At 34.3% G+C, this 27128-nt stretch overlaps 1 protein-coding gene across 2 annotated transcripts; it reads right to left on the bottom strand.

The window, feature by feature from the left end:
* Nucleotides 1-281: 281 nt before the first annotated feature.
* Nucleotides 282-27128, bottom strand: LOC128218536 (putative aminopeptidase-2). 2 transcript variants are annotated; one of them, XM_052926221.1, is made up of 42 exons: nt 26889-27128; nt 25653-25784; nt 22830-23188; nt 22272-22486; nt 21572-21727; nt 20997-21235; nt 20250-20404; nt 18254-18367; nt 17674-17808; nt 17402-17467; nt 16952-17017; nt 16467-16645; nt 16098-16192; nt 15360-15490; nt 15058-15113; nt 14606-14753; nt 13883-13959; nt 13522-13632; nt 12710-12877; nt 12280-12420; nt 12061-12142; nt 11322-11715; nt 10852-11014; nt 10337-10492; nt 9847-9964; nt 9385-9505; nt 9107-9261; nt 8779-8892; nt 8498-8632; nt 7932-7997; nt 7040-7105; nt 6664-6845; nt 6400-6497; nt 6024-6151; nt 5646-5701; nt 4947-5094; nt 4564-4640; nt 4267-4377; nt 3866-4033; nt 2914-3054; nt 1798-1879; nt 282-1156 (listed from the first exon to the last, which is right to left on the bottom strand). In XM_052926221.1, the coding sequence occupies exons 1-42, from the start codon at nt 26986-26988 to the stop codon at nt 1010-1012; spliced, it is 5751 nt and encodes a 1916-aa protein (XP_052782181.1). In that variant the 5' UTR covers nt 26989-27128; the 3' UTR covers nt 282-1009. The 2 variants fall into 2 exon arrangements, with proteins under 2 accessions (XP_052782181.1, XP_052782182.1); XM_052926222.1 differs by lacking the exon at nt 20250-20404 and adding an exon at nt 19370-19524.

Here is a 27128-nt window from a genome sequence, read left to right as displayed (position 1 = left end):
TTACCGCCTTCGTTCTTAACTATTGACCGTAAATAATTTGATTATGTGTTATATAGTTAAATGAAACAACTACAGCTGAAAGGTTGTCTCAAATGTTTTTCACATAAATATTGTTTAGGACATTGCAGATGGCAAGTGTATCCATTAATCTTCAAGATCGTGACATTTACAACGCCGTTTACTTTAACGAAGTCCTGAACAATCGGTTCATTGGGCTATGAAAGGACAAAACCACTTCATATTTAATTGTTTTTTTTATTTATTATTTTTATAAAATCCGAGTACAAAACGCGTAACGCAAACTTTAAAATACCTGTAAAATAAATTCTACAAACGATTTGTACAGGTGTCAAATGATTGGCTTATATTCACACATATATGATTATTATTCAACCTTGTTGAGTCGAATTCATAAACTACTGTAATTAAACAAGCTTGCTGCTAGCATGTTCTCATACGGACAATCCGTTTTGCAGAAATGTCGTAGAGCGATACTAATACAAGGGTATTTAGTTAATTTCAAACACACTGTTACATAGTTACAGGAGCTTAACCAGAAACCCGTTCCAAGACAGCGTAAAAGTTACAAAACGTTAATAGTTACCTACTTTGTAGTCATGTTCATGTTTGTTTAATAATGCATGTTACTATGTGACATTCTCGACGTCGTTTTTGACGTATTTTTTCTTGGAATGAACGTTTTGACAAGATGATTTTTCCATCGAACAATGATTGAGCAATAGCTTCTGATAATACAATATCAATAACAGAATATTTAAGATCCGTATAAAATGTTATATTAAAGTGAATAGAATTTAAAGCTATTTGAATACAGCAGTTGTTCAACAAATGTTAGTTTAGTCGTATATACCGTGCATGTGTCACTCTTCGAATTGATACTTTCGGCGATTAAAGGCAAATATATTTTTATAACATATAAAAACATGCATCCAACACACATCATGATAATATATACACAATTATACATAACAAAATATTATGTCAAAAGTCAGTTTTTATATTTTCCCAGCCATGTATCAACAATGTTGTAATTTTCGTTCATCCATCTGATATTTGTCAATGTATTCTCGATGGTCTGCGAAAAGGCTCTGGTCCCAGAACCCATATTCGAATGAGCTTTTTCGAAATCTCTCAGCTGCAATAAAAAAGTCACGATACCATCAATTACAAGTTTAATCTAATTTTCTTCCATTAAAATACGTACAGACGCTTCAAGTTATTCATCCATAATGTGTGTTTATATGTTAGCAGAATATAGGGTATGAAACGCAACCTGTTTAAGATAAAGACACTCGTGTGGTGACATTTGCTTAACACCGCGAATGCAAATGTAGACAGAGATTGCGGATTTTTCCGATAATTTGTTTCTTAAGTTCTCTCGTACTTTCGGAAATGCATGTTTCGCGATAAAGCTTGTTAATATGTTTCAATTTGATGGCATTTTCGTCCAACGTAGGTTTTCTTGAAGGGTAGAGTTGATGCAATAAGAAATGAAGTCCGTTAATAATGTAGTCCGTTAATTATGAAGATCTTTAATTATGTAGGCCATTAATCATGCATTAATCATGTAGTCGGTTAATCCATTAATTATGTAGATCGTTTATAATGAAGCCAATTTATCACGTCGCAGTTTTAGATAAACTCGATACGATAAGTTTATTGCGTAAAACATTATACAATGTTCATAACTCAATAAAATAGTTGTCTTTTGATTATGTGAGTACATATGTTTTATTTTACAACTAAATGTCAGATGATCAAGCTTAATGACGTTACCTGTTGAAGGTGGAACTCTGTGTTGAATGATGCCGTCACACCGGATATGATATCACTTAAAGAGAATGAACCTGTGCCGTACCTACAAAAGGATAATTACAGGTAGAGTATATAATAATTGTGATTTTGCAAAAGAAAACATGCGTGCTGCATTTCCTCATATTGAATCATGTTTCACATTTGATTTAATATGAACATGTAAACAACACGATTGGATCATGAGTCTATTTACAAAAAGACCGATCGGTGTATACTCAATTATTTTAGCACGATCGTGAACACAGTTTGAAACTGACATGAATTACTCTCGAGTTTGTTTCATGTGTTAAAACCAGTACTAATGTCCATTTTGAGAGGCCCTGGTGTAATCGGCGGATACTTTATTCGCCAGACCACTCTAATCTTTGTAAGACTGTCCAAAAAACGATTGGATGCAACTTTACACTGTGCATGGACATTGCGATTGTCTTCCTGTGTACGATAAGAAAATATTGTACTTTTCGTTTTTTATCATGAAGCCAAAACCGTTGTGAGGATAAATTGAAAGTATGTGTCTTACAAAGCAGCACAAGGAAAAATCTATCGAAGAGGTTTTTTTACCCAATAGTAAAGATCTGTATTTGTGTTCAAAGTACCCATGAGTATACATATAATAAGGACACTATAAGCAGTAAAAATATAAGTCAAGGTACAATACAGATTACATATAAAAGCTTTAAGGGAGTCGTTCAAGTTTAATAGGGTAAAACAATATAAAAAAATGTTGCGTGTGAAATGTGAACAAAATGTTTGTTTCAGTTATGTAACATCATCAGAAGAATATTTCATATAAAGTAAATACAACAGGAAAGTCTATTTTTGCCGGAGAGGGTGACAATATCGAATTTGGTATGATGTTAGGCTTAGATTTACACATTAAAAATATCATGTCAGTTGCTGTTTGGTGTACGTTTGTAATAGTGATCAGCACGAACTTTAAAACATATCTTGGAAGAAAAATTGCTACCGACGTACACAACGTAAACGAGTTTATTTAAGCACGTGAACGAATATAGCAAGTTATGCAACCATATGATCACAGTAGTGAAGTTTCTGTGAGATAGATTTGTGACTTACGTTTCGTAAATGTCATTCCACCTTCCTCTAAAAAAATCCCAAGCCAGTCCACGACCTACAGTGTTTCTACCAACGTAGATGAACACCTTGTAGGCATCTTGTTTTCTGACAACACTTTCATCAAGTGCCAGGGTCAACATTCTACAAAAAATATGAAAGTTGTTTTATTTAATACCTTTAAAAAAAGTGAGGTTCACTTCTGATCAAACAGCATTAAATTTCCACTTGTGGCTGCATTATTGTTAACACATTTTTCTGTGATCACTCGATCTTACACCAAAATTAAAAAAAAATGTTTTGTTCATGTTAAAGTGACACTCTTATTCAAAATCAATACATACATATGTATAACAACACTATTATTAATTGTGTTAAATCTTATTTGGGAGAAAGAGTGCACCTTTAAACTTTACCAAAATAAATATCATTTAAAATTTGTGTTTAAGGAAAACCTGTCGTGACGTCATCTAAAAACACATTAAGCCAACATAGTGAACGCTATGTTACTTTATTTATCCATACAGCACCGACATTTATAACAACACTGAACTAGTAACTGTATTTAACTGCATTGGAAATAACAGCAGTGAAAACAGCTTTATTTCATCGAAAAGCAAAAAAAAAATTAAAAAAAATAAAACAGCCTCTAATACATAAAGTACAAACAAGAAACTATTTCAGGTAAACAATGTCTACTACATAAATATGTAAAACCAAGCCAATCTTATATTTGTTTATAAAATCCGAGTATTTGTATTTATTAAAATAAGTAGGGTTAACTGGATTCGTCTCATCTTATTTAACAATAAAATGAATTGCCTTCACACTTTATAGTCCATGCCGATATATTTCGACCCATCGTAAACTATTGACTGAACCAAGATCAAGTAAAGATTCCATATATTAAGCTATTTTCGCATTACAGACGTGTGTTGCCTGTTACGTGACTTACTTGTTAAGAATCCACGGTTCTCTTGTGCAGGAGAGTGACGTCAGAAGGCGGGATTTCTCGGCTTGCACCGTAGCTGTCATGTACAGTTTGAAAGCAAAATTCCACTCCTCCTCTCCACCCTCTCTCAGGGCCGTACAGTATACTGTGGACTTGAGGCCCGGATCGATCCTTGGCAAAGAAGAAACAATGGCTACACGAATTCTTAATAAGAAGTGTTAACCAAGTGCAGGAAAAACTGACAGAATATTTCTCCTGCTTAAAACAACCATTCACCCTTCATTTTATTTATTTATTACAATATATCACAATTCCTAAAATTTCTAAAATGAGAATCACTTCTATCATAATTTATGAATTCATATAACATAGTACTGACTACGAATATTTGTGTAATTACTTACGGGTTGACACCTTCATTGGCCATGTACTGTCTAAACAGCTCCAAAGCTTCGACAATGCATTTCTGGTTGCCATAGGTGCACGCATGCGCAGAAATTTCAGACCGAAGATATCTGAAATATATTCCAAAATATTTTTATAAAATTTACATATTCTTATAATATTTTATCATCTATCTATATTTGTATTGTATTTGCATTTAATATCTGTTCATAAGCTATGCTGACATTTATTTCATGGTTAATTATTTGTCGACAAATACACATAACGTTTGTATACAATACTGTGTTTATACGTACGACTCTAGATGTGATGCGCCAGTATTGTTCATTCCGATTCTTTTGAACTGGGTATCAACCTTTTCACGCATAAATCTCTGCAAGCACAATGTTAAAGTATAACGGTAAATGGTATAAATGGTAGTAATGGAACCATATATCTAAAACAAATGAGCCATCAGAAACAGTGTTATGTTTAAGTATCAATGCCTTTATCTGAGGTTCTTTATAATGAAGTTACTTTGTATTGTATCATCTAAAGCTTCAACTTCATTACAAAATAATCATTAATTTCTCACAATGAAAGTTGGCGTTCATACTCTTCCCAATGATCGCATTTTTTTGCAAAACCAATACATGACTTATGAATGCTTCAGTTTTCAGACATTTATGCAATCACAAACCTTAAATGGCCCGTACAGCTCAGTATCCTTCAACATTGAGTCAATGAAACCGAGCTCATCTCCTGCAGCAACCCAGGGCACATACTCCTCTTCTGTGTTAAGGTACTCCAATGTCTTCAAGGCTATACTCATTGGCAACTGTTTTGCTCTGTGGGTTAGTTAGTGAGTAAGCAAGTGATTAAACTAATTAGTTTTTTTAGTTGTTTGGTCTGTCAGTCGGTCAGTCATTTCATTAATTAGTTAAGATATCTAGCTAGCTAGTTAGTTAGTAAGTTAAAATAAGTAAATGTTAGTTAGTTAGTTAGTTAGTTAGTTAGTTAGTAAGTTAGTTAGTTAGTAAGTTAGTTAGTTAGTTAGTTAGTTAGTTAGTTAGTTAGTTAGTTAGTTAGTTAGTTAGTTAGTTAGTTAGTTAGTTAGTTAGTTAGTTAGTTAGTTAGTTAGTTAGTTAGTTAGTTAGTTAGTTAGTTAGTAAGTTAGTCATGTATGTCGTTAGTATGCTAGTTGGTGAATCTGAGTGAGTGATTGAGTCGGCTAGTTAGTAAGATAACACAGAAAAACAAACATTGACCTGTTGACTTATCAAGAATTAATCATATTTATCATGATTTAATTCCAAGAATGGCTGTACACAGCTCTTATTTTATGCTACGATATGACAAATTAAAAAAAATACAACTTGTCAAAGTACAGCATACTTACGCCGCAAATCCGAAAGCGTCGTTGATAATTTGAGCTCTGTTTATTGTGCTTATAGCCTGTAACAGGACGAAGAGTTTTATGAACATCACAATGAAATCAAAGATGTTCTTATTTAACACGACAATGCAATAAGTATTATTCGTGTAAATCTCTTTGGACAGAAGTACTTTTTATATTTGACTAACAACTGTTTTGGAAAAGCGTTAATCAAAATATATAGTGTAAAGTAAAATGGCAAAATCGAGAAATACCATGAAAAGGGGTCTGTAATGAAACATATATCTGCATCAATTGTAAAACATTATTATACATTGATCATGTAAAGACTTGAACCACATCACAATTTATTTCAACTACAGAATATATAGTATGCGTTACCGTGTGGTTGTCTTTCAGTTGCTTTATCAACTCATTCCAATTATTCTCGTCGTAATTCACACGGTACACACCATACTGCTGGATGTTGCCAAGAATCCAACCGGTTGTTGGGTATTCGCTGTTCAATTCTGTTTTAAAAAATAAAAGAGAATTTCTTAACCTAAAAGGACTCTACATAACGTAGTGGTCTAAAATGTAATAACCACTAATGGCTTTGTATATGGTAAGATATAAGTGAACTAACCATGTGATTTATCAAAAATTAAGACTAACACAAACTGCATTTTCAGAAAGAATATATAAACTATAATTTGCATTTGGAATATGATGCTTTTGCTGTTGTTTTTATATTCTTTTTTTAATTTAGCTTCCTTACGCATTGTTTTGTTGTTGAGCCAATGAACATCGGCGTCAGTCACGTTAAAATCAGCAGAGGCACTCGTTGTAAATGTAAATGGAATCATCCACTGGTACCTGCAAAAGAACAACAATGCTCTCCTCATACTGCTCACCTTATTTGCGTTTTATTCTTGTGCTGGTTGCCATATTATATTCCAAATATGAAAAATACATGTCTATGTATATAACTTATTGTAGCTTTTTGAAAATTCAAATGACTAGAACAACAAAACTTGCATACCCGTACGGAGATGTGTATTTTTTCGGGTCTCTCGCATCCTTGTTTTTCAAAAAGCGCTCTTGTGTGATTATTATGTTACCACTATCAGCTTTGGATATAGTAACAACTGGATAATTCATTTGCAATATCCATGTATTCATAATATCAACTACTTTCAAGTGTTTGCCTTCGTTGTTTGCTTGCTGAAAAAAAGAATTATACAGAGATGATTTTGGAAGAAAACAGCTAGTAACTTAGTGTGAAGGATATCATTTTTTAAACAAAAAAAAACAAACAATTTCTCACCGTAGAGTGTTTACTATATGTATGCATTTAAAGCGGGGGAAATACAACATATATTCATGAAATAATAAAGTAAATATAAAAACCAACATACCCTCTCAAGAGCCAACCATAGATCATCATGGAAAGCATTCTGATATTTCCGATTGTCTATGTACAACTGAAATACAAATACCCGATTGAGTATGCAAAACGTTTGTAAAATATTTATTTCTTTTAAGCTAACAAAATATCATACTATTATACTTATAACAGTTGTGTACTTTGATTGATAACAAGGATAAATATTGTGGTATTTGGCCTTCCATGCTGCGCTGCTTGCCTTTCTATGTAACATTGAAATGATGTCCTTTTTCCGATCAGCTTGCTTTAAAGTTTAAGCAACTGGGTAAGTCCCTGCAGTTTTCAATATATTATTCTCACGTGACATTTTAAGTGCTGTCTGCCATGTTACAAAAATGTGATACTAAGAATGTAGTGTAACATTATAAATTCTGGGATGTTTTTTGCCATTTTACAGTTTAAATATTGTGAGATTTGCTTTGCCATTATAAATGCTGCGCTGCTTGGTTTGCCATTTTACATTTCAAATATTTTGAGACTTGCTTTGCCATTATAAATGTTGCGCTGCTTGGGTTGCCAATGTACATCTTAAATATTGTGAGAGTTGCTTTGCCATTATAAATGCTGCGCTGCTTTGTTTGCCATTTTAAATCTTAAATATTGTGAGAGTTGCTTTGCCATTATAAATGCTGCGCTGCTTTGTTTGCCATTTTACATATTTAATGTTGTGAGACTTGCTTTTCCATAAGTAATGCTATGCTTCTAGTCTGCCTGGCTGCCTGTACTATATAATAAATGATTCACAAATTGGCTTGTCATAGAATTTGATAAATTCTGCCAAACTGCTGTTCTACCTGAAATACAATGCAACATTATCAATGGGATGCAATATAGTTTGAAATGAATTATTACAAGCACTGTACCTGTAGTCCCTTTTTGAATGTCTCTTCTCCCAAGAAAAATCTCATCATTCGTATCACCGATCCACCCTAGTTTAGATTTAAACAAAGTGCTATATTATAAGGTAAAGCAAGAAATAGAGATCACATAAAATCCCACTTATAAATGCATGTTATGTGCGGATACATTGGTTAGATACAAGCAAACATTCACCGTTTTGTGAGTTTATTGCGTACAATAAATTTTCATTTGGTTTTAAATTCTGTTATATTCAAGCGGAAATGTGAAATAATTCGGGAATAGCCCTTCATCAATACCCAACGATTTACAGATATTATTTACAATGTGGGCGCAGCCATTTTGAATGTGTATGAACAAAGAACCCTTTATACATGGACAACTGTTGAACACTATGCGCGAAATGTTTTTAAATTTGTGTAAAAAATGTAATATCATATTTTAATTCCCTACGAGGGAATATAATTACGTTTTTTCATGGTTTGTCAGATCTTAAATAGGGTTTAATACTAAGCTTGATGAATCATAAGAATGTTTGTAAACCTTACGGTTGGATTCGGTCGATACTAACTTTTGAATACGAAATTCCGTCGAAAATCTCATTAATTTCATCTGGATGTGAAACAGGTACATATATAGGATGTGACGTCACAAGCGAATCAATATCAAACACCCTGTGTAGATCTTCGTTGATGAATTGCTCAAACTGAAAAAAGAGAACTCGTGAGATATGTTCTATTTATAAGTATCACTGGCGTAACTGTCAACCTCTTCTACCCCGTATAAGAGATACCTATATTAACAACTCTCTCTTCCTCTCCCCCCTCCCCCCCCCTCTATTTTAAAACTTACCATTTTCCAGTCAGGATGAACGAAGTCGGTGCCCATGTATTCCACAAAGCTAGCAAATCCCTCGTTCAGCCACAAGTCATCCCACCAATCCATTGTCACCAGGTCTCCAAACCACTGCAAAGAAATGCCATCCTCTTTATATAAACAACCAACCTCAATATGTTTACACACAAAAGTAAATACGCAAAACAAAAAGCACAGTTTGGTGTTCATTAATCATTATTATTGTTGTTTTTACTATTGCTGTATAAGTGTTTTGTTGTTGCTGTATAAGTAGAAGTAGTAGTTGTGGTAGTGGTAGTAGTAATAGTAGCAGCGTTGTTATTACCTGGTGCGCCAACTCGTGAGCTATGACGACATTAACTCTCTGTAGGTTGCCTTCTGACGATACTCCTGGTTCGTACAACATGGCCGTCTCCCGGTAGGTAATAAGTCCCCAGTTTTCCATGGCACCAGCAGAAAAATCAGGCACGGCTATCATATCTGGATATAAATGGTGTTACGTTTGAATGCCAACACAATCGAGCTACAAAAACACAAGTATGAACTAATTATGGAAACAAATAAACCACTTGTAATATGGATACAGACAATAGTTGGTTTCACCTTGTTTTGGTAGCGGGAAGTCTTCTCCGAAGTAATCTTCATAGTGAGAAAGGATCTTAACGCCGACTTCAAGCGCAACTTTTGCTTGCTCAATGGATTCTGGTCTTGCCCACGCCCGATACTGTACAGACAAACTATCCACTTACGCACATTGATTAGACACACTTAAAAGTCATTAATATAAAACAAAACATAATGATAGTCAAGTTCCTTTCAAATATTTCATATTACAATTGTACGAATGTATTTTATCTGTGTTTTATGTACTAATAAACCTAAGTTTGACAATAATACAGTTGTTGCTGTAACTTATATAAAACAATTATGCATTGTACCTAGTGTACATTCCTTTGCAGTGACATCATATCTTTTAGATCATGCACTTATCACATTATACAAACTTAAACAGGGAGTTCGTATTATTTTTAGAATATTTATTAGTTATGTCATAGGAATATATACCCTTGTTCCCTTTGCTGTTTTGCCCTCTATATACTCAAAATCACAGACAATAAAAGCTAGCAAGTATGTAGACATCTTGGCCGAGGTATCGAAGACATCTACCACCATTCCGTCTCCTCTGTTATATTAACATTAAAAATGAGATTTTTGATGCGAGTGGTTAATGAAAACATATTTCTCAGATAATGTTTAATAACAGAAATATAATCAGTTTTGATAACTTTTATAAAATGTTAATAACATGTTAAAGTAACATTGTTTTAAACGAAAGGGAATGTTCTCCTTACATGTCCTATTTTGGCGATAAACACGAATACGAGTGCCCGAACTAATTCCAAAATGTTTTGGAATGAACTTAACTATTAGTGTAAGTAAATGAGAAGAGTACAATATCTGTTTTCTATCAAGAGGCGATGTTTATGAAAGAAAATGCAGATTATTTCATAAAAGCTACATTATATTTCTGCATTGAATGAGAAAATAAACTTACAGTGTGAAGTTACTGATGATAGGCATGTTTGATATCGATTTCATGCTGCTATGTCTGACTAACTTTACATTAAATTTAGCCTTGATATTAGGTTCGTCGAAACACGGAAACGACTTTCGAGCATCCGTCGGCTCCATCTGTGATGTCGCAATGTATCTGGAGACACAAAAGGCATACTTTCAGTGCTATATATAAAGTAACATAAAATTGAAACAAGCCTTTGATTCCTAAAATCATAGAAAATCGATGTTAAATGGAAAAAAAAACGTTTTTCTAAACAAACTACACAACGATGCAGCTAGAACTATAAGGACATTCCCAGATGTCAACTAATCCAATATTAATCCTGTTCAGAGGCACAAGGTGAGGTGCCGAACGAACTGAACGAGTGACACACAGACACCACAAACAGACCACATATGCATCAACTTTGTTACACCAACAGCAAAAGTTCAGGTTTAGGCTTTCATCACCAAATATTTATTACAAAACATCTAAAAGTCATCAAACTTTACACAGTCTCGTTTCCTCGTTTGTATTGACTGAGATAAAGGCCTGCAAGATCCCCTATCAGTGGACCCGTGAAGTTCATCTCAATAAAATATTCCTGTCCGGCAATAACGTCTTGATCAAGGAAGAATATCTCAAACTGTCGCTGCTTGTCCGTTTCTCTGAGATCTATAAAGATATATAATCTAGTCACAAGAGTAAGCAAAAACAAACACATTAAAAACATAATATCAAAGACGTGATTTCTACCCTTTATCTTATTTTGATTTTAAAAAGTACATTATCTATTACGTGAGTGCAACTATGCAAACATTGTTCGTCAATATTATGTGTAATTGCAAATCATTTTCCTTCAATGGAGAACGACAGCAATTCTTCAAGCCCTAACAACAAAATCGGACAAGCGTTCCAGAAATTATTTTACTGTAACAGCATTTGAAATAGCGGCGCTCATAATCATTCCAACTTTACTTACTTCTGTAGCTCGGCCCACTCGATCCGTCTTTCTTGCCAAATTTAATAGATCCTTCTTGTATATTAAGCTTGTTCGCATGTACAGTAACATTACGCCCAGTAGAATTTGCGGTCATGTGTATTTTAACATATCCATCAAATGTGAAACTTTCCGGATCGCCGCTATACATGTTCGGTTGCAATACAATATCATAAAGATCGGGAACCAAATGTGTAGGAAGGCGAACGTCCTTGACCCGGGTTTCAAGGGTAACACCGACATTGTCAAGCCAACTTGAAATTGCATTTTTGTTCAGTGCCATCCATTTAATATTTGTTTCAGTGTTTTCCATAGCTTGCTGGAAAGCTCTATTCCCTGTTCCCATATCTGGATGTTGCATTTGGAACTGCTGCAGCTGTTAAATAGAATTAACCACATTAGATACACTGTTAAGACTGTTAAGTTCAATTTCACCTGTTTTACTGATGCATTTGTATAAAACATTGCAAATGATTAACCCGTAATAATTACAAACGTTTTGCTGAGAATAGAATAACTGTGAATAAGTTTAGGTTGAATGCGTATTGTAAGCCTTGATTCACATCTGCAATATGTGTACCAAGTTTCATATGAATATCTTAAATGTTGTTATAATTTTGGTAAAATAGTTTGCATGACGACGACGCCGTCGACAACGGCACCATGGTTAAAAGAAAATACTGAATACTTTAAACTATTAAATCTGCTAAATCTGTAATACCTGAGAAAGCTGGAATTCTGTGTTAAAGGAGGAAGTCAGTCCTCTGATAAGACTCGTAAAAGAAAACACGCCTTTACCATATCTGTGAAAAAGAACAAATACTACGTTAATATACTGTACCACATGCATATGATCTTAATAGCTACAACAATATTAATAATAATAATAATGAATCAACTTTACAAAATCGAACAAGGGATGCGTACCACTACAACTTACGTATTTTGGAGGTAATCCCATTCTCCTCTAACAAAGTCCCATGTTAGCAGTTGTCCAATGGGGTTTTGACCAATGTAGACCAAGACCTTAGTTGCATCTTGTTTCCTCACAACTTCCGGGGTGATGCTCAGCTCTAAATATCTTTATACGAAGGACAATAATATAGAATAAAAGGTTATTTAGATAACGAAGACAATCTTGAGTGTTTCGAAACTATGAAAAAGATATGTTATTACAGTAAAACAATAGCGCGAATTGTATTTTTTTAATCTACAGGGGATTAGCCAAAAAGACAAAACTCTATATAAAATTTGATTTATTACAATAGGTTAAAAACAAACAATATGCAATATATTTATAGATATTTGTGATACACTTTCGACAGTAAATGTGCATTATCAAACAAGCTATCATTAATCGTATTACACACCTGCTAAGAAGCCATGGTTCGCTTGTGCAAGCTAACGCATGTGAAAGCGTAACTTTCTCTGTTGCTACAGTTGCAGATTTGAACATCTCAAAGGCAAAGTCCCATTCTTGACTTCCACCTTCGGCAATAGCCGTGCAATAGACGGGAAGCCGTAGGTCAGGATCTATCCTGTAAATAAGAATGAACGCCGCCTGCTTTGGTGTCATAGGATTTGTAAACCTTTTAGCGACAATTTTTATCAAGTTTTATTTCTTAAATTGATGAAAGGGATCAATCTTAAAAATCTTAAAAGCTATTTAGGCCTTTCGAGATTTTCTGACATTGTTAAGCTATAATAATTTATAGTAATTTTATGCTATATTGTCGTTGGTAAGAGTGACCTCTTGATAAAACTGATAAACAAAATAATATTGTTTCGGTTAAATGTCACAGGGCATATGTAAACAAAGCAGGAGTGCATTCCATTTCGGAGGTATGTGGACATAAGGTAATACAGTTGTTTATTTATACATTTTTACCAAATTCACAAAACAAAATAGTATTTGTTCAAATTGTACTGTAGAAGTGATCTTAAATGTGCACTACTAGTATATGTTTTCAACATCTTCGAACATACGTTTTATACGATTTACATACGTCCACACGTTAATTTCACCACAATCCATACTTCGGTAAGCAAAATTGAATGATGTATAATAGGGGATTCATGAAAACATTAAAGTAAGTTTGTCCTGGAACATTATTTCTAATAATGTTATGTGTTTCTTTGCAAGCATTCACTTTAAAATGAGGAGCAACTGTACAGTACATACGGATTCCTATCTGGATTATCCATCCATTGTTCAAACAGTCTGACAGCTTCATTCACACATTCTTGCAGTCCGTATGAGCAGGCAAGTCCAGCAATCTTGCTACGTGTTAGACTGAAATGGACATCATTTAATGATAAGCACTAACATTTGTACAGAAATCTTGAGATATGGGACAGCTGCGGTGGTATTTGATGTCACTATCCAACCACTGGAACAAGTTTTAAATGGAAATAAAATATAAATTTACTGTATTATATTTAAATCAATTAACTGTCATAATACTTATATTTAGACATGTATAGATCATTTATTAGGTGTGTATCATATTAAGAGGTAACATGATAACTACAAGAAGTCTTACGATTCAATATGAGTTGCATTTGTGTCATCAAGTCCATAGTGTTGGAAAGGACCGCTCAATTTTGACAGCATGAAGGACTGAAAAGTATTGTAAATATTGTGTTTTAAGACGAGCATAACAGAAGCGTGATCCTTCAGAAGACACAATAATAAAACGTACCAATAACACTCTTTGTATAATTTAGACCCATTGTTAACAGAAGTGGGATCCCAAGAAGGTCAACACGGTCTAGCACCGAACGGTATTCTTAATTCAGGTATGATAAACAGACATGACTAAGAGATTCAAGTTAATATAATAAGAAGTTATACTTTTACTGACTTGTTTACAAAATCATAATATATATATATATATATATTACCATCAAATTTGAAAACATGCATGAAGCTATGTAATACCGTCAGTAATATGATATGTATTTAATAACTTTGCTCAGTTAAACAATGTGAAAATAAAACTTATTTTACCTAACAAATTTATAAGACATATTTTGATAGAAACAAATAAAAAAATGGGAATAATATTAAGTTATACTGATCAACTATGCTTTTGATATTTGTGTTTGAACAATCAGAATTAAGCTATATTTGCCTCACAACCTTCGTTACTAATGGTATTTGTTTTCTACTTTTCATATATATTGGTATTTACATGCCACATTTTACATGACCAATAAATGGAAATAAAATTATCTTATCTTACAGTGGATTTTTTATACTCTACCTTAAAACTTCCATATAGATCAGTATTCTTCAACATATCATCCAAATATGTAATTTGGTCTTCTGCAGCCGCCCAAACAACATAGTCCATCTCTTGGTCCAAATACTCCAAGGTACTCAACGCAATTTCTGTGCTTAACTGACCAGCTCTGCAATATCACATGTTAAAGTGAACAAATGCCTTTATGAAGAAATCATTGTTGGTAAAAATAATTTCTCTTTAGGATGTGTACACAAAAAACTATCGTTAACCGGATTTGCTTTTGAGAATCTGATTGGTTGAGAGCGAGGTACACAGAGGACGTGCAATATATCAGAATAATGTGAAGACCAGTAAATTTTATATCATAGACGTATTGTTTTATACTATTTCCTACATTAATTGCTAAGAACTAAACAAGAAATTGGCATCAAACATCGGTATAAATATCTCACTAATAGTGTATCGCTTACTTCGAAAGACTCCAGGCGTCGTTAATAATCTGTGCTCTATTAATTGTAGATATAACCTGTAATAAAAGATAGAAAAGTTATAAATGAGGTTAAATAAAAAAAACTTTATTTGAAATACAAATGTCCTATTGAATATTGCCACTTTCTGTTTTTCAAAAGCAAAGATTGCATCCTTTTCATATATTCACTGTCTTTTTATATAGTGTTTTAATTAGTTTGCATACATATTTTATGCGACGGTTTGGAGGCGCGCCATTGTGAGCTCCAGCAGCCACATACTGGGATACAAAGTACTAAACTACCTCGTGTTTTGCTTTGAGTTGCTTCACCAACGCATTCCAGTTAGAGGCAGCGTAGTTCACGCGGTAGACACCATACTGATTTACATTTACCAAAACCCAGTCACCATCGTTCATAGGAGTTATCGTTACATCTGAAACAAAAACAGAAGAAAAATATGAACTTAAAACAAACCTTCAAGCACTTTGTAGAGGCAATAATAATCTAGTGAAACATCACGAAATGTACAGGTGCACCAAAAAGAATAAGACGCAAACTGTCGCAAAATAAGCCCGTCCTATTTTTAGGATACCAAGTTAGGTAATAACTATTTCTACGTTAGCAAATATTAGAGCGCGGAAAGTGTAATATATATTTTGCCAATTCAACAGAAGACATGGCAGATTATCGATCATGACCAAGATGCTTTAACCATACTTATTCTGTTTGAATTTGGTAATGATTGGACAAAGGTTTCTAAAGCTATTTATCCTATAAGACCTATTAAGGTAATTTCTATTATTCAAAGATGAAAACTCTCAAGTGACGCGGGCGATATGACAAGTTATTAAACTTGTCCGAGATACAAAGCCTAAACACATTTAGTCCAAATATGAGTTATTGATCGGACGGCATTTTTGACGCCAAATGCAGCAGGTGGAACTTTATTACGTTCTGTTCAATGGACGGATGTATCAATGTGATATAAGTTAAAATGAAGTACTCTATCTGAAATGATCGTGAAATGTAGTATATCTCACCAGCGAATTCTTGATCAAGCCATGTGTAGGAAATGTTTTCGGCAAAGGTTGGTGCTTTGCTTGTCGTGTAAGTTATAGGAATCCTCCATCGGTAGCTATGATACAGAAAACAGATGTATGTTTGTCAGGGTCATAGCGTGTCAACAAATCTTAACGTCACAACAAATCAATCTGGTACACTAGTTCGCGTTGCATTTCTATTCTCCTCCATGTAATACCTCAAAATGATGCCAACAGCTAAAACACATTCCGTGTATCACATTCATTGTTGATCTATTGAATAGCTCGTAAATAGTTGTTTTAAATGCACTTGAAAGCAGGCTAATGTTATAATTAGGTTTGTGTACCTGACACATTTATACCACTTACTTAAACGGTGATGGATATTTTCCAGTGTCATTTGCCGCCGAATTCTTTAGAAATCTCGACTGCTGGAATCTAAGCTGACTGCCATTGGTCGTCACCATTACTACTGGGTAGTTCATTTGGAGTGTCCATGTGTCCATTATACCTTTAACATCTGTGACTTTACCATCTATCCTGGATTGCTGTGAAGTAAATAATTAAAAACAAACTTTAATTTGAGATGAGTTTAGTTTATATATGACGTGTTTCACCAAATTGTGTTTTCGAGTATAAATGAATGTAAAACGATGGCATGTGTAATCCTCCATTATTTTCAAGAAGAGGAATGCGTTGAAGCACAACTAAAATATCAAAAATCAAACCCTGCTTGTTCATTGTTATTTAATTGCTGTCAATAAACAATCAAAATCAAGCTGAAACTGCTCGGTAATGTTCAAACGACCCTGAATATTTTAGTAGGGTAAATTAAAGACAAACTTTGAGCTTACTTCATGCAAGGCTTCCCATAGGTCATCGTGATTTGCGTTTGCGTATTTGTGACTATTCAGGTACTTCTGTAAACAAATAAGGTATACTTATTAGCTCAATGCAAATGTTAATATCAACAGTATCTATAGAGTTGAGGACAAGGTAACAATCGGAATAAGACAAAAGATGAGTCGTACAAGCTTTAGGGTGGCCATTGGCATACTTCATACAATCGAATCCCGTTGGCTCGATATCGCTGCGCTCGATTTCTGATTGGCTCGAACTCGATGTATTGGACCGATTAATTTTACTCTATGTAAGCATTTCCGCTTGGCTCGATATTCGCGAGGCTCGAAGTTTCCCAAGGACATCGAGCCAACTGGTCGACTGTATAATTAAAATGATCAATTAAAGGTGACGTTATGAATCATATACTGAACTGAAGCTACAAAATAAAGAATTTTCGGTACCGTAAGTCCTTGTCTGAATGTCTCCTCACCAAGGATGTATCGCATCATCCTAATGACTGATCCTCCCTGGAAAAAGTAATGCCAACATGATGGTAAAACTATGCAAGATAATATAAAATCCGACTTCAAAGCGTTATACGTTTTTATTTTCTTCTAGTTACAAAGCAAAGGGGAAAGACAGCAATAACTTAACCAAAAAAAGAGCAGGTTAGTTATAAATGTGAAAGAAATATTAACTTGAGGAAAGCTATTCGCTATTCAAAAGAACGCACCTTTGAATAGGAGATGGTGTCAAATATCTCATGTATCTCCACAGGATCGTTTACAGGCACGTATATAGGATGAGAGGAAACGAGCGAATCTAGCTCCAGAGCCAAATGTAATTCATCATAGATGAACTGCTCCCACTAAATATGTAGAAACAACAACAACAAATATCTAAACTGTAAGTCTAACTTTTAAACAATATGTATTCTACTGCAAATAGGTCTCATGCCTACAGTTATGTAAAATAATTATATTGAAATATTTTATTTATATTATAATTTCCAAATCAAGTAATAAGTTGTCCGTGCCAAACAGTTGACTTCTTTGCCATACAACATGGCTTTTGTGTGGAAAATTAGACAAAAGGAGTATTCAACGCTTTTAGAAGTTAATTTTTGCATCATTAGAGCCTAATAATCACAATGTCAGAAACAATTTGCTGAACGGGTACATATGAGACAACTATATGGACGAGTCATGCAGTCCAACATTTGTCAGAAGACCTTTTATAAAGGCACAAGGATCAGGGATCGAGGTCTAAAGAACACTTAATGAAACACAGAGCTCAATAAGATCAAACCTTACCATTTGCCAGTCTGGGTGTATCATGTCAGCTCCCATGTACTCGACAAACGTTGCAAATCCCTCGTTCAACCAAATATCGTCCCACCAATCCATGGTAACCAGGTCCCCAAACCACTGAATAAATATAAGAAGTACATGTACATACGTACATGAAATAGGTTCACATTTGTTAATATAACTTTTTTATCAGAGGATCTTGTAATATTTCTTTTTTTTTCTGGATCCAAATCATTCTTATGTACATGTATAAACAGTATTTACACAAAACAAAGCGGGACACATATATGCGTTATTATCAACTAATTGATATTATTTGAATTTTATACAAATTTAAATCGTTTATTAACTATTTGTATGTAGAAAAATAGGCAATGCTGTCAAAAAAGACAATTCGTTGTTTCTCGCCTCTTCTGCTTGGTTGGGACAATTGAGAAGATATATATCGCCGTTCATGTTGGCAGAATCTTTTATTATCGTGCATTTGTTTGAAAACGATTTTTACTGTTTATTTGGAAGTGTAACCTGGTGCGCTAGCTCATGTGTTATAACAGTAACAATTTCTTGAAGGTCAAACTCAGACGCCACATAATCGTGGTACAACATGACGGCCTCCCTGTACGTGATCAGTCCCCAGTTTTCCATAGCCCCCGGGCAGAAATCGGTCAAAGCAATCATGTCTATATGATTCAATAAAACAATGATTATTGAACATTTGGTTCCGGTCTTTATTCAAATGAGCAGATCATCTCTTAAGTCATAAATTATAATGCCAAAGGTTTTAGAGTGTAGTTAACCGTATCGAAAAACGTTTAGGAGACCGCCATATTGCCTGTGCATTAAACACCTGAGACATTTAAAGCATTTATGGCATATACTTACATTTTTGAGCAATATTTTGCAAGAAACTTTTTACAAGCGATTAATGTAATATAATGCGTAATATGCTCAACGATTTAAACAACAGCAACAACAACAACAAACATGATTCTTTGCAATAATGTTCTTCATGAGAATGTCACTCGAAAAATGATAATACCCCATATATCTGGGTAAATATACATTTATACCTAATATTGTTTTTCATTCAAGTGTGAATTGTGATAACAGATAGTAAACCTGGTGACCAAGTTCGTGTGTGATAACAGTTGTAACCCACTGTCTGTTGGCTTCAGAAGAGATGTCAGGGTTAAATAACATGGCGGTTTCTCTGTACGTTATCAGACCCCAGTTTTCCATCGCTCCAGCAGCAAAGTCCGGAATCGCTATCATGTCTAATTAAATTACAAATATAATCTTAAATTCATATAGACACTTATGTTATTTTCGTTCAAACAATTGCTGTCAAAGCCATTAAACATATGACAAAAGTTGAAATGAGAGATCGCCATGTTGTGAGACTAGCCTATTGTACATTCAAAATCTAGTTTTAATCATCCTGAAGCGTTGGACAAGTGCTCTAACATAAAAGCAAGTACATAACAACCTAGCTCATGATCTATGCTATAGCACATTTAGCAAGCATGTATATAAATGTATTCTTGGTTTCACTCAGCTAAACATCTATTCAATAGATAAAACACGTCTTGGCTATGGTCTTGCATACGAGAGGTGATATACCAGCGGGTTCCAATACATTTATATCAGGTTACCTGAATATATTTTTAAAGGTAAGTATACATATATACTTATTTTTATATATAAAATATCCTCATAGATGCTTGTATAAGCACAGTTAACATCTGCAATATGAGTCCACCTGATGTGCCAGTTTTAAAGAAAGCATTCGGTGTCATTTAAACTAGTTTCCTACTTGCACTAGTAGCACCATATGTATCCGTCAAATTTATGTGAAAGATAGTTAGTGCACACAAAGGGCAAGCTTTAGCATTGGTCGCAGTTGTAAATAAAGAAAGGTAAACTTTTGAAGGAAATACATGAAAACAATAGGTAATTCCGCCTATATCTAGCAGTACCGACACCTAATATATGTATCAACCTGATGTGCAAGCTCATGGGTGATAACGGTGGTGACCCTTTGCTTGTTGGCTTCGGACGATACGACAGAATTGTACAACATGGCGGTCTCTCGGTATGTTATTAATCCCCAGTTTTCCATGGCTCCAAGGCCAAAATCAGGAATAGCAATCATATCTGAACGAAAATCAATTATCCTACATATAACACATATTCAATTCCATCAACTTCTTTAGGTAAACTCAACGGGTTTTTAGAAGATGTATATAATTTTATATTATAATATTTCATAACACATGAACATACCAATTTTATAACTAACGTGGTTAAAAGGTGACCTAATTTTGGATATACGGGGGTAATGAAACCATAACGGATGAGAGTGAAGCTCCGACCCGATATGATTTCCTGCGACCTGTATACTCCATATCGTGCACCTACAAGCCCTGTTATATATATCACGTCGAAAATCCGTTTTGATTGATCAAGACGCCAACACTATCTTTGAAATGTTTCATTTATTCATCGGAATCGGAAAGTTTGGTATGATATAAAGAATAGTGACTCAAGATGGGAAGATTTAGGATCACCGTTTGACCAGTCCTGGGCAGATGGCGTTGTTCTATTCGTTTTGGAGGCGTGATATATATAACTACATGCATTAGTAAACTCTATCAATTAATAATTTGGGCGATTATTTGTAATCCTTATGGTCTACATTACATGTGCATACATTTAAACAGTGATAAGTTGAAGTTGTAAACCGTACCTTGCTTTGGAAGCGGAAATGCAATATCAAAATAGTTCTCATAGTTGACAATAGTCTGAGTGCCTACATCCAGTGCAACTTTAGTTTGCTCCACAGATTGTGGTCGAGCCCAGGCTCCATATATAAGACCATTAGATGTCGTTCCTTGTGTGTTCTTGAACTGACCAACAACAAATGCAAGCAGGTATGTTGACATTTGCAAAGAGGTTTGATATATATCGTCTACCATATTATCTGCTCTGAAAAAAGAGAGACAATGTTATAACACAATCATAATAGTATTTTTTACCCAATTGTCTTGTACTATTTTCAGTTAATCTAATTTGATTTGAAGACGTCAATTATTCACAGACAGACACCCGGAATACAGACAAAACATTAATTTACAAGAAGTCGGAGACCCATGTGACCGAAAACCATACAGTACCAATGATTTAAACCATTTAGATCATTCGTAATAATAAAGCATTTGCTTTATATTTGGAAGAACAATATTGACATTCTTGATTACATGATTGACTACTGGGTTTGTCACTGTAGTTTTCATTGTATAGAGTAATTCGTGGAAAGCTTACTTATGAACGCTCCTTTCGAGTGGCATATTTGACAACGACATCATTGTATTCTTTCTTGTCAATGTAACTTTAAAAGTTGCTTTCATAGCAGGCTCGTCAAAACACGGAAACGCTTTGCGGGCGTCAGTAGGCTCCATCTGGGTAGTGGCTACGTACCTACAACAATACAAAGAATCAACAATGTTCATGGTTATTCAAACCACAATAGGATAGTTAACTTACCTCAATAATTAATCATAATATGTGCTTTGAAACATTCTAGCTAATTAAAACAACACATCAATTGAAATGAAGATTCGACTGAAAAGAGTTTTAATTACAAGCAAAATATCCGACGTATTGGAGCAATAGGACTTGTCTGTTTGTGAAGTCGGTACGTTTGTGTATCTCGTTAAGTGTCGTTTCAGCCCTTTCGCCCCTGAATGCCCCCTAAGGGTGTTTTTCACATAAATTTTATAGAGGATGTTTTGACTACTACGTTCGTCCTTGTATTTTTCATAGTATTATTAAAAAAACGCTTGGTTATGCAAGACTTGATTGACTATTGATGATTCTAGCAATCGTATTAGCCTTAGGTATAAAAATAAAACTACAGACCCCTCCCCCGCCCCGAGTCCAAGAAATGCTATTAGTTATGATTGATCTATATTGCCATCGAAACAAGAGTTATACAAGATGCATATAATGTGTCCCAACTTACACTGTTTCGTTGCCATCCTTGTAGCTACTCAGATAGAATCCCATGAGGTCATCTGTTAAAGGACCAGTAAACTGAAGTCTTAATGTGTAGTTTTGGCCCTTGACTGTATAGCCATTTAGGTGGATGACCAGTTGTTGGAGGTCTTTGTCTTCTTCCCATATTGAATATCGAAGAGTGGAGCCTTGTGGTCCAGTGAATTGGGGTATACTTGTGATCTGAAATAGAAGTGTTTGTTGCGATATAGTTGCATCACGTGACAAAGGTCAAACTTTTGTTAAGAAGTTTATATAGAATCACCTGATTTGCTTACATAGTAAATACAGTATATACATATTTTACATGAATATGGAATATACACCGTTGTGTTTGTGCGTTTATTATTATTGGGTCTGTGGTGATGTTATATAGCACATTAATAATACAGTAGAAACCATGTGACCAGATCAGAACCCAAAAAATAAACACCCGACTTTAAGGCACAAGGCTAAGACACTAGACGAGCGAACACACAATGTAAAGAACAACGCCACAAATAAATACAAATATAGCAAAACTTACATTTATCATGTTGCTATGAAGTATAACTTTATTTGTTTGTTGGTTACAATGCAGGTTAATGGACACGGTCCCATCAAATGTAAATTTAGTTGGATCGGGATCATACATATTCGGCTTGAGAGCAAGGTCGTAATGCAATGGAATAAGATCTGTTGGCAGTCTAACGCTTCTTGTTGGCTTTGCAGTAACGGGTGGAGGTGTCCGGGTCGTTGCCGTGGGCAGAGGACCTGATGTTGGTTGTGTTGGACATGGTGGACACGCTCTGCTGGTCAGAGGATTCTGTGCAGGGCAGGTCGGACATATCTTGTCAGCACAAACCGGGCATGGCGTTGGTGTTGGAGGCTCCGGGCATTGGACAGCTTTAACAATAAAATATTTCAAACCTACATTATTATCGGTCCACGTCAGCAGTAAACAGAAATACATTCTGTGAGAGATGCTTTGGAAACGCATCATATTTTCAGAGTAAGAAATTAATAGTCTTGCTTTCATTGGCAGAATTGGTATGTACAACAAAGTCAATGTCATCTAGAACCTATTAAGCTGTGCTTTTAGATATCTCAAAGACTTCAACTAGCGGTGAAATATGTCAAAGCGAAGTTGTGAACTAATATTTTCCTTTTTAGATTATAAAATTGTTTAAGCTCAATGTTTTAGACAGCCGTTTGCTAAAAGATAAAGGCAAGCCTTCGTTGACTGATCCCTACCACGATGTAAAACAATCAACCTTAAATACGAGTATATTACAGACAAAGATTTTGCAGTTTGTATTTTTTGTTCTTTATTTCCACTGAAATTCAAAGTGGAATGACCGATGTTTTAATGAGTCAAGGTCATAACAACATGTTTTCGATTTGTTTAAGCCGTTAACTATTTACATAGTCATCATCTTTATATAAAACACTTTTAAATTATACCAGAATAAGATAGGATCACCAGGAATACACATCGATTAGACATCGAATCTTTTATCTAGGGAGAGGCCGTAACTAATGTTGGTAAAACTCGTGGCCCAACCCCTTTGCATGTTTTCTTTTTCAATGTTTGTGTCAAATAGTGTGTATGGTAAAGTATTATAGTTATAGTTTGCACTGTGATTCTTGTTTGAATGCAATTAGTTGTTATTTAATTAAATCAGAACTTAAATAGAAGTGTTCTTCATCTGATTGTATTCAGTAAAAATATATCTTTATTCTAACCGACTAATATGTTGACCCAACTTAAATATTTTAGCAAAGGCATGCGGATTTAATGAAAAATTGTATTTCATCTTCTATGTTTAACTGCAATAGACACTTGCATTTATTAAAGTCCAATCATCTGATTGGATATCATTCTTTAGAGCATCTCAAATCCTTACACATTTAATAATTTGTGTAACGCAATATGCGTGTACAATTCCATTATTTCTTGGTGAGTTTGTCATTTTTGTTATCAATTAATGAATGAACCTTGACAGATCCTAGATCGTATAAATGCATAATAACAAGGTTCTGTGCACGTTTTCCTGCCTAGATACTCGTCTGTGCTTTTTGGGGGCAAACAAACTTCGTAGTGTATATTTGAATAAAAGATTATGAGGTTCAAACGCAATTACAAAACCAACATAGATCAATTAAACATTTTGATCAAATTTACAAAATTGTTTAGTCAGACAATATTTGAAAAAAAAAGGTTTACATGTAGTCTGTTTACAGAAAGTGGTATATTCGGCCAAAATTGGTGAAATGCTTCCTATCGCTTGTCCTATCTGGTGAGAATACAGTGGTGTATGAACCTGCTAATCAAAGCTTTAGTATATTATAATAATACTTCACAATTCGAATGGAAGCTTTAAGACAACTAAATCTAGTGATAAACGATGAAAGAACGTATTTAGGACGAAGACAATGACCCGCTTGATATCTTATCTCGTGCGATGATTTGAAAAGGTTTTAAGTGATATTGAATAAAGGCGGCGCTAGTCCATGTTCGCTTACTTAGAGTTGTGTCTCTTATAAGCAAGATACCCCATTAAAGTGCAGAAATGTCCTCAAATGACGGCTGTAGATAGTATTTGCTTAAGGGGCCGATTTGAAAGATGGGTTCCATTGAAGTTAAGTAATTTTAGAACGAGGAAGAGTTTTTGCTGTGATAAGTTGAAGAGGGCCTTGGTTGTAAAGGCATTTACTTCATGCGCCTCACGAAATCTAGGGCTGTACATAGCAAGCCTTGTGCCACCGGCTGACAGCAGATTTTAATATTGATGGTTTATGTCTGTTTACTTTAACATGTAAATGAACTAAATTTTGAAATGAAATACGGGAATTGAGTCCTTTACAAACGTTTTAGTTATAATTAGAAAAACTAGCATTTGTTTTCGAATCGTAACGTACGTCTGTTACTTAAACTTAAAAAAAAACATGTACACACAGTATTGTATTATTTATTCATTTTCCGTTTTTTAAGAGTATGCTGATAGCTTATTGAAGGCAATTTGTAAACAATATGAGCTATTAATGATCATAGATATTACTAGTGACAATGTGCACAATAACACTGAGCTGTATTCACAAAGCATCTTAGTGAGAAATTTCAACTCAGTGAAGATTGTTTCACCTATGTTTACAAGAAAAGCTATGTTTTTCATGAAATGTTTTTATACTGCATTTATAACGTATACTATTTTCTTGCTTATTTGCATATATCATTTGTGTACAAAACATTGTGCGTTTTTCTCAACCTAAAGAATGCAATTTTCCACTTAATTAAAAAATAACTTTAGTTGCTTCATGAATACGCATATGCATTCAGTGTTTTTGAGAAGTATTTCAAAACCATTACCTTGAGCATTCGATCCACCATTGACAGAAGTTTGATCTGGAAAGACGCACTCGATTTTGCGATTTTCAGCAAAGTGCACGATTAACCCGACTCCAACGGCTATCGTAATTGCAAAAAACCCGATTAGGAAACCTGCAATAGTAATAAAAAAGGTATACGATGTTGCAACCAAAAGGTAACACTGCAGTTTCCTGTCCTATTTTATCTTTTCTTTTGACGAATATCAAAAAGGTTTTGTGTTGTATAAAGTGACACTATTTTTCAAAATCAATACATACAGATATATAACAAACATGAAAACAAGATTGAAACCATGAATTTAATGGCTGAAAACGCAAAAGATATCAAATGATTGCTGAATGTTAAAAGATTTACTGTGATCTACTATAGTCTCATCAGGTAGAAATACTGCGTTTTTTGCACCTTTCATTCAAATTAAACTCGGCATCCTTCATAAGAACCATTGTTTTTGACATTTATTCATCCTTTTTGGTATATTTAACAATTGTTTTAATTATGGTAAATCATATACTAGTAAGAGTGCCTCTATAACCATCATTGATACTACATATACATATATATCAATACATTAGAGGTCTTGTTATCTTTTTTATTATTAAAGTTCAAAGTGCTCTCAAAATGCATGGCAAACATGATCTCAATCTTTCGACTGAAATCATGAGAGATAAAAGTTTGACTTTGCTTCTCTGTTTTTGCTACGTTTTTGCATTTAACACGATACGTTAAAGGCGCACAATATAGGTTGGTGCAATATATATGATTTTAATGCATTATCATGTTTAATCCATTTTGTTTTAATGATAAAAACAAAGCCAAAATCACATCATTCGTGTACAGATAGACAATATAAGCACATATTATTTTTTACAATATCTACGTGGCTACATTCCTCAGAAAATTTACAAAAAACACTCCAAAATGTTTTAACAAAATGGTAATGATTTTTTGTATCAAAATAAATGGTGCGCCTTTAAAACAATTTTGATGTGATTTGCAAGATTTTAATGATTGTTTAACTTTGATAATACGTAGACATCTTCCATAAGAACGGAACAAACATAAACTAATCATATAATTCAACGTACCCGTTGCCGTTTTAATGTAGCATCCGTCACCTTTACCGCTTCCCATAATAAATAATTGTTTAACTTTGATAATACGACATTTTTATAAGAACGGATAAACATATGTGAAACTTCATATAATTCAACGTACCCGTTGCCGTTTTAACGTAGCATCCGTCACCTTTACCGCTACCCATCGCACCAGATGTTCCTTCTCCGTTGACAGCGTCAGAGAACTTGTACTTTGACATGTCACGAAAGTCACCACCTGCTGCTACTGGTGACTGAGAAGTTATGCTTGAGTTGCTACTGCCGATAGGAATGAATAGATATCCGCTTATTAAAGATACTCCAAAAGCGCCGCTATCAGTGCCGACATTAATGAAATGGA

This window comes from Mya arenaria, chromosome 14, assembly GCF_026914265.1.
Source record: "Mya arenaria isolate MELC-2E11 chromosome 14, ASM2691426v1".
In the NCBI taxonomy this organism is placed as follows: Eukaryota; Metazoa; Mollusca; class Bivalvia; order Myida; family Myidae; genus Mya; species Mya arenaria.
The sequence above is the reverse complement of the archived record's forward strand: the minus strand, read 5'-3'. Positions and strand labels throughout refer to the sequence as shown.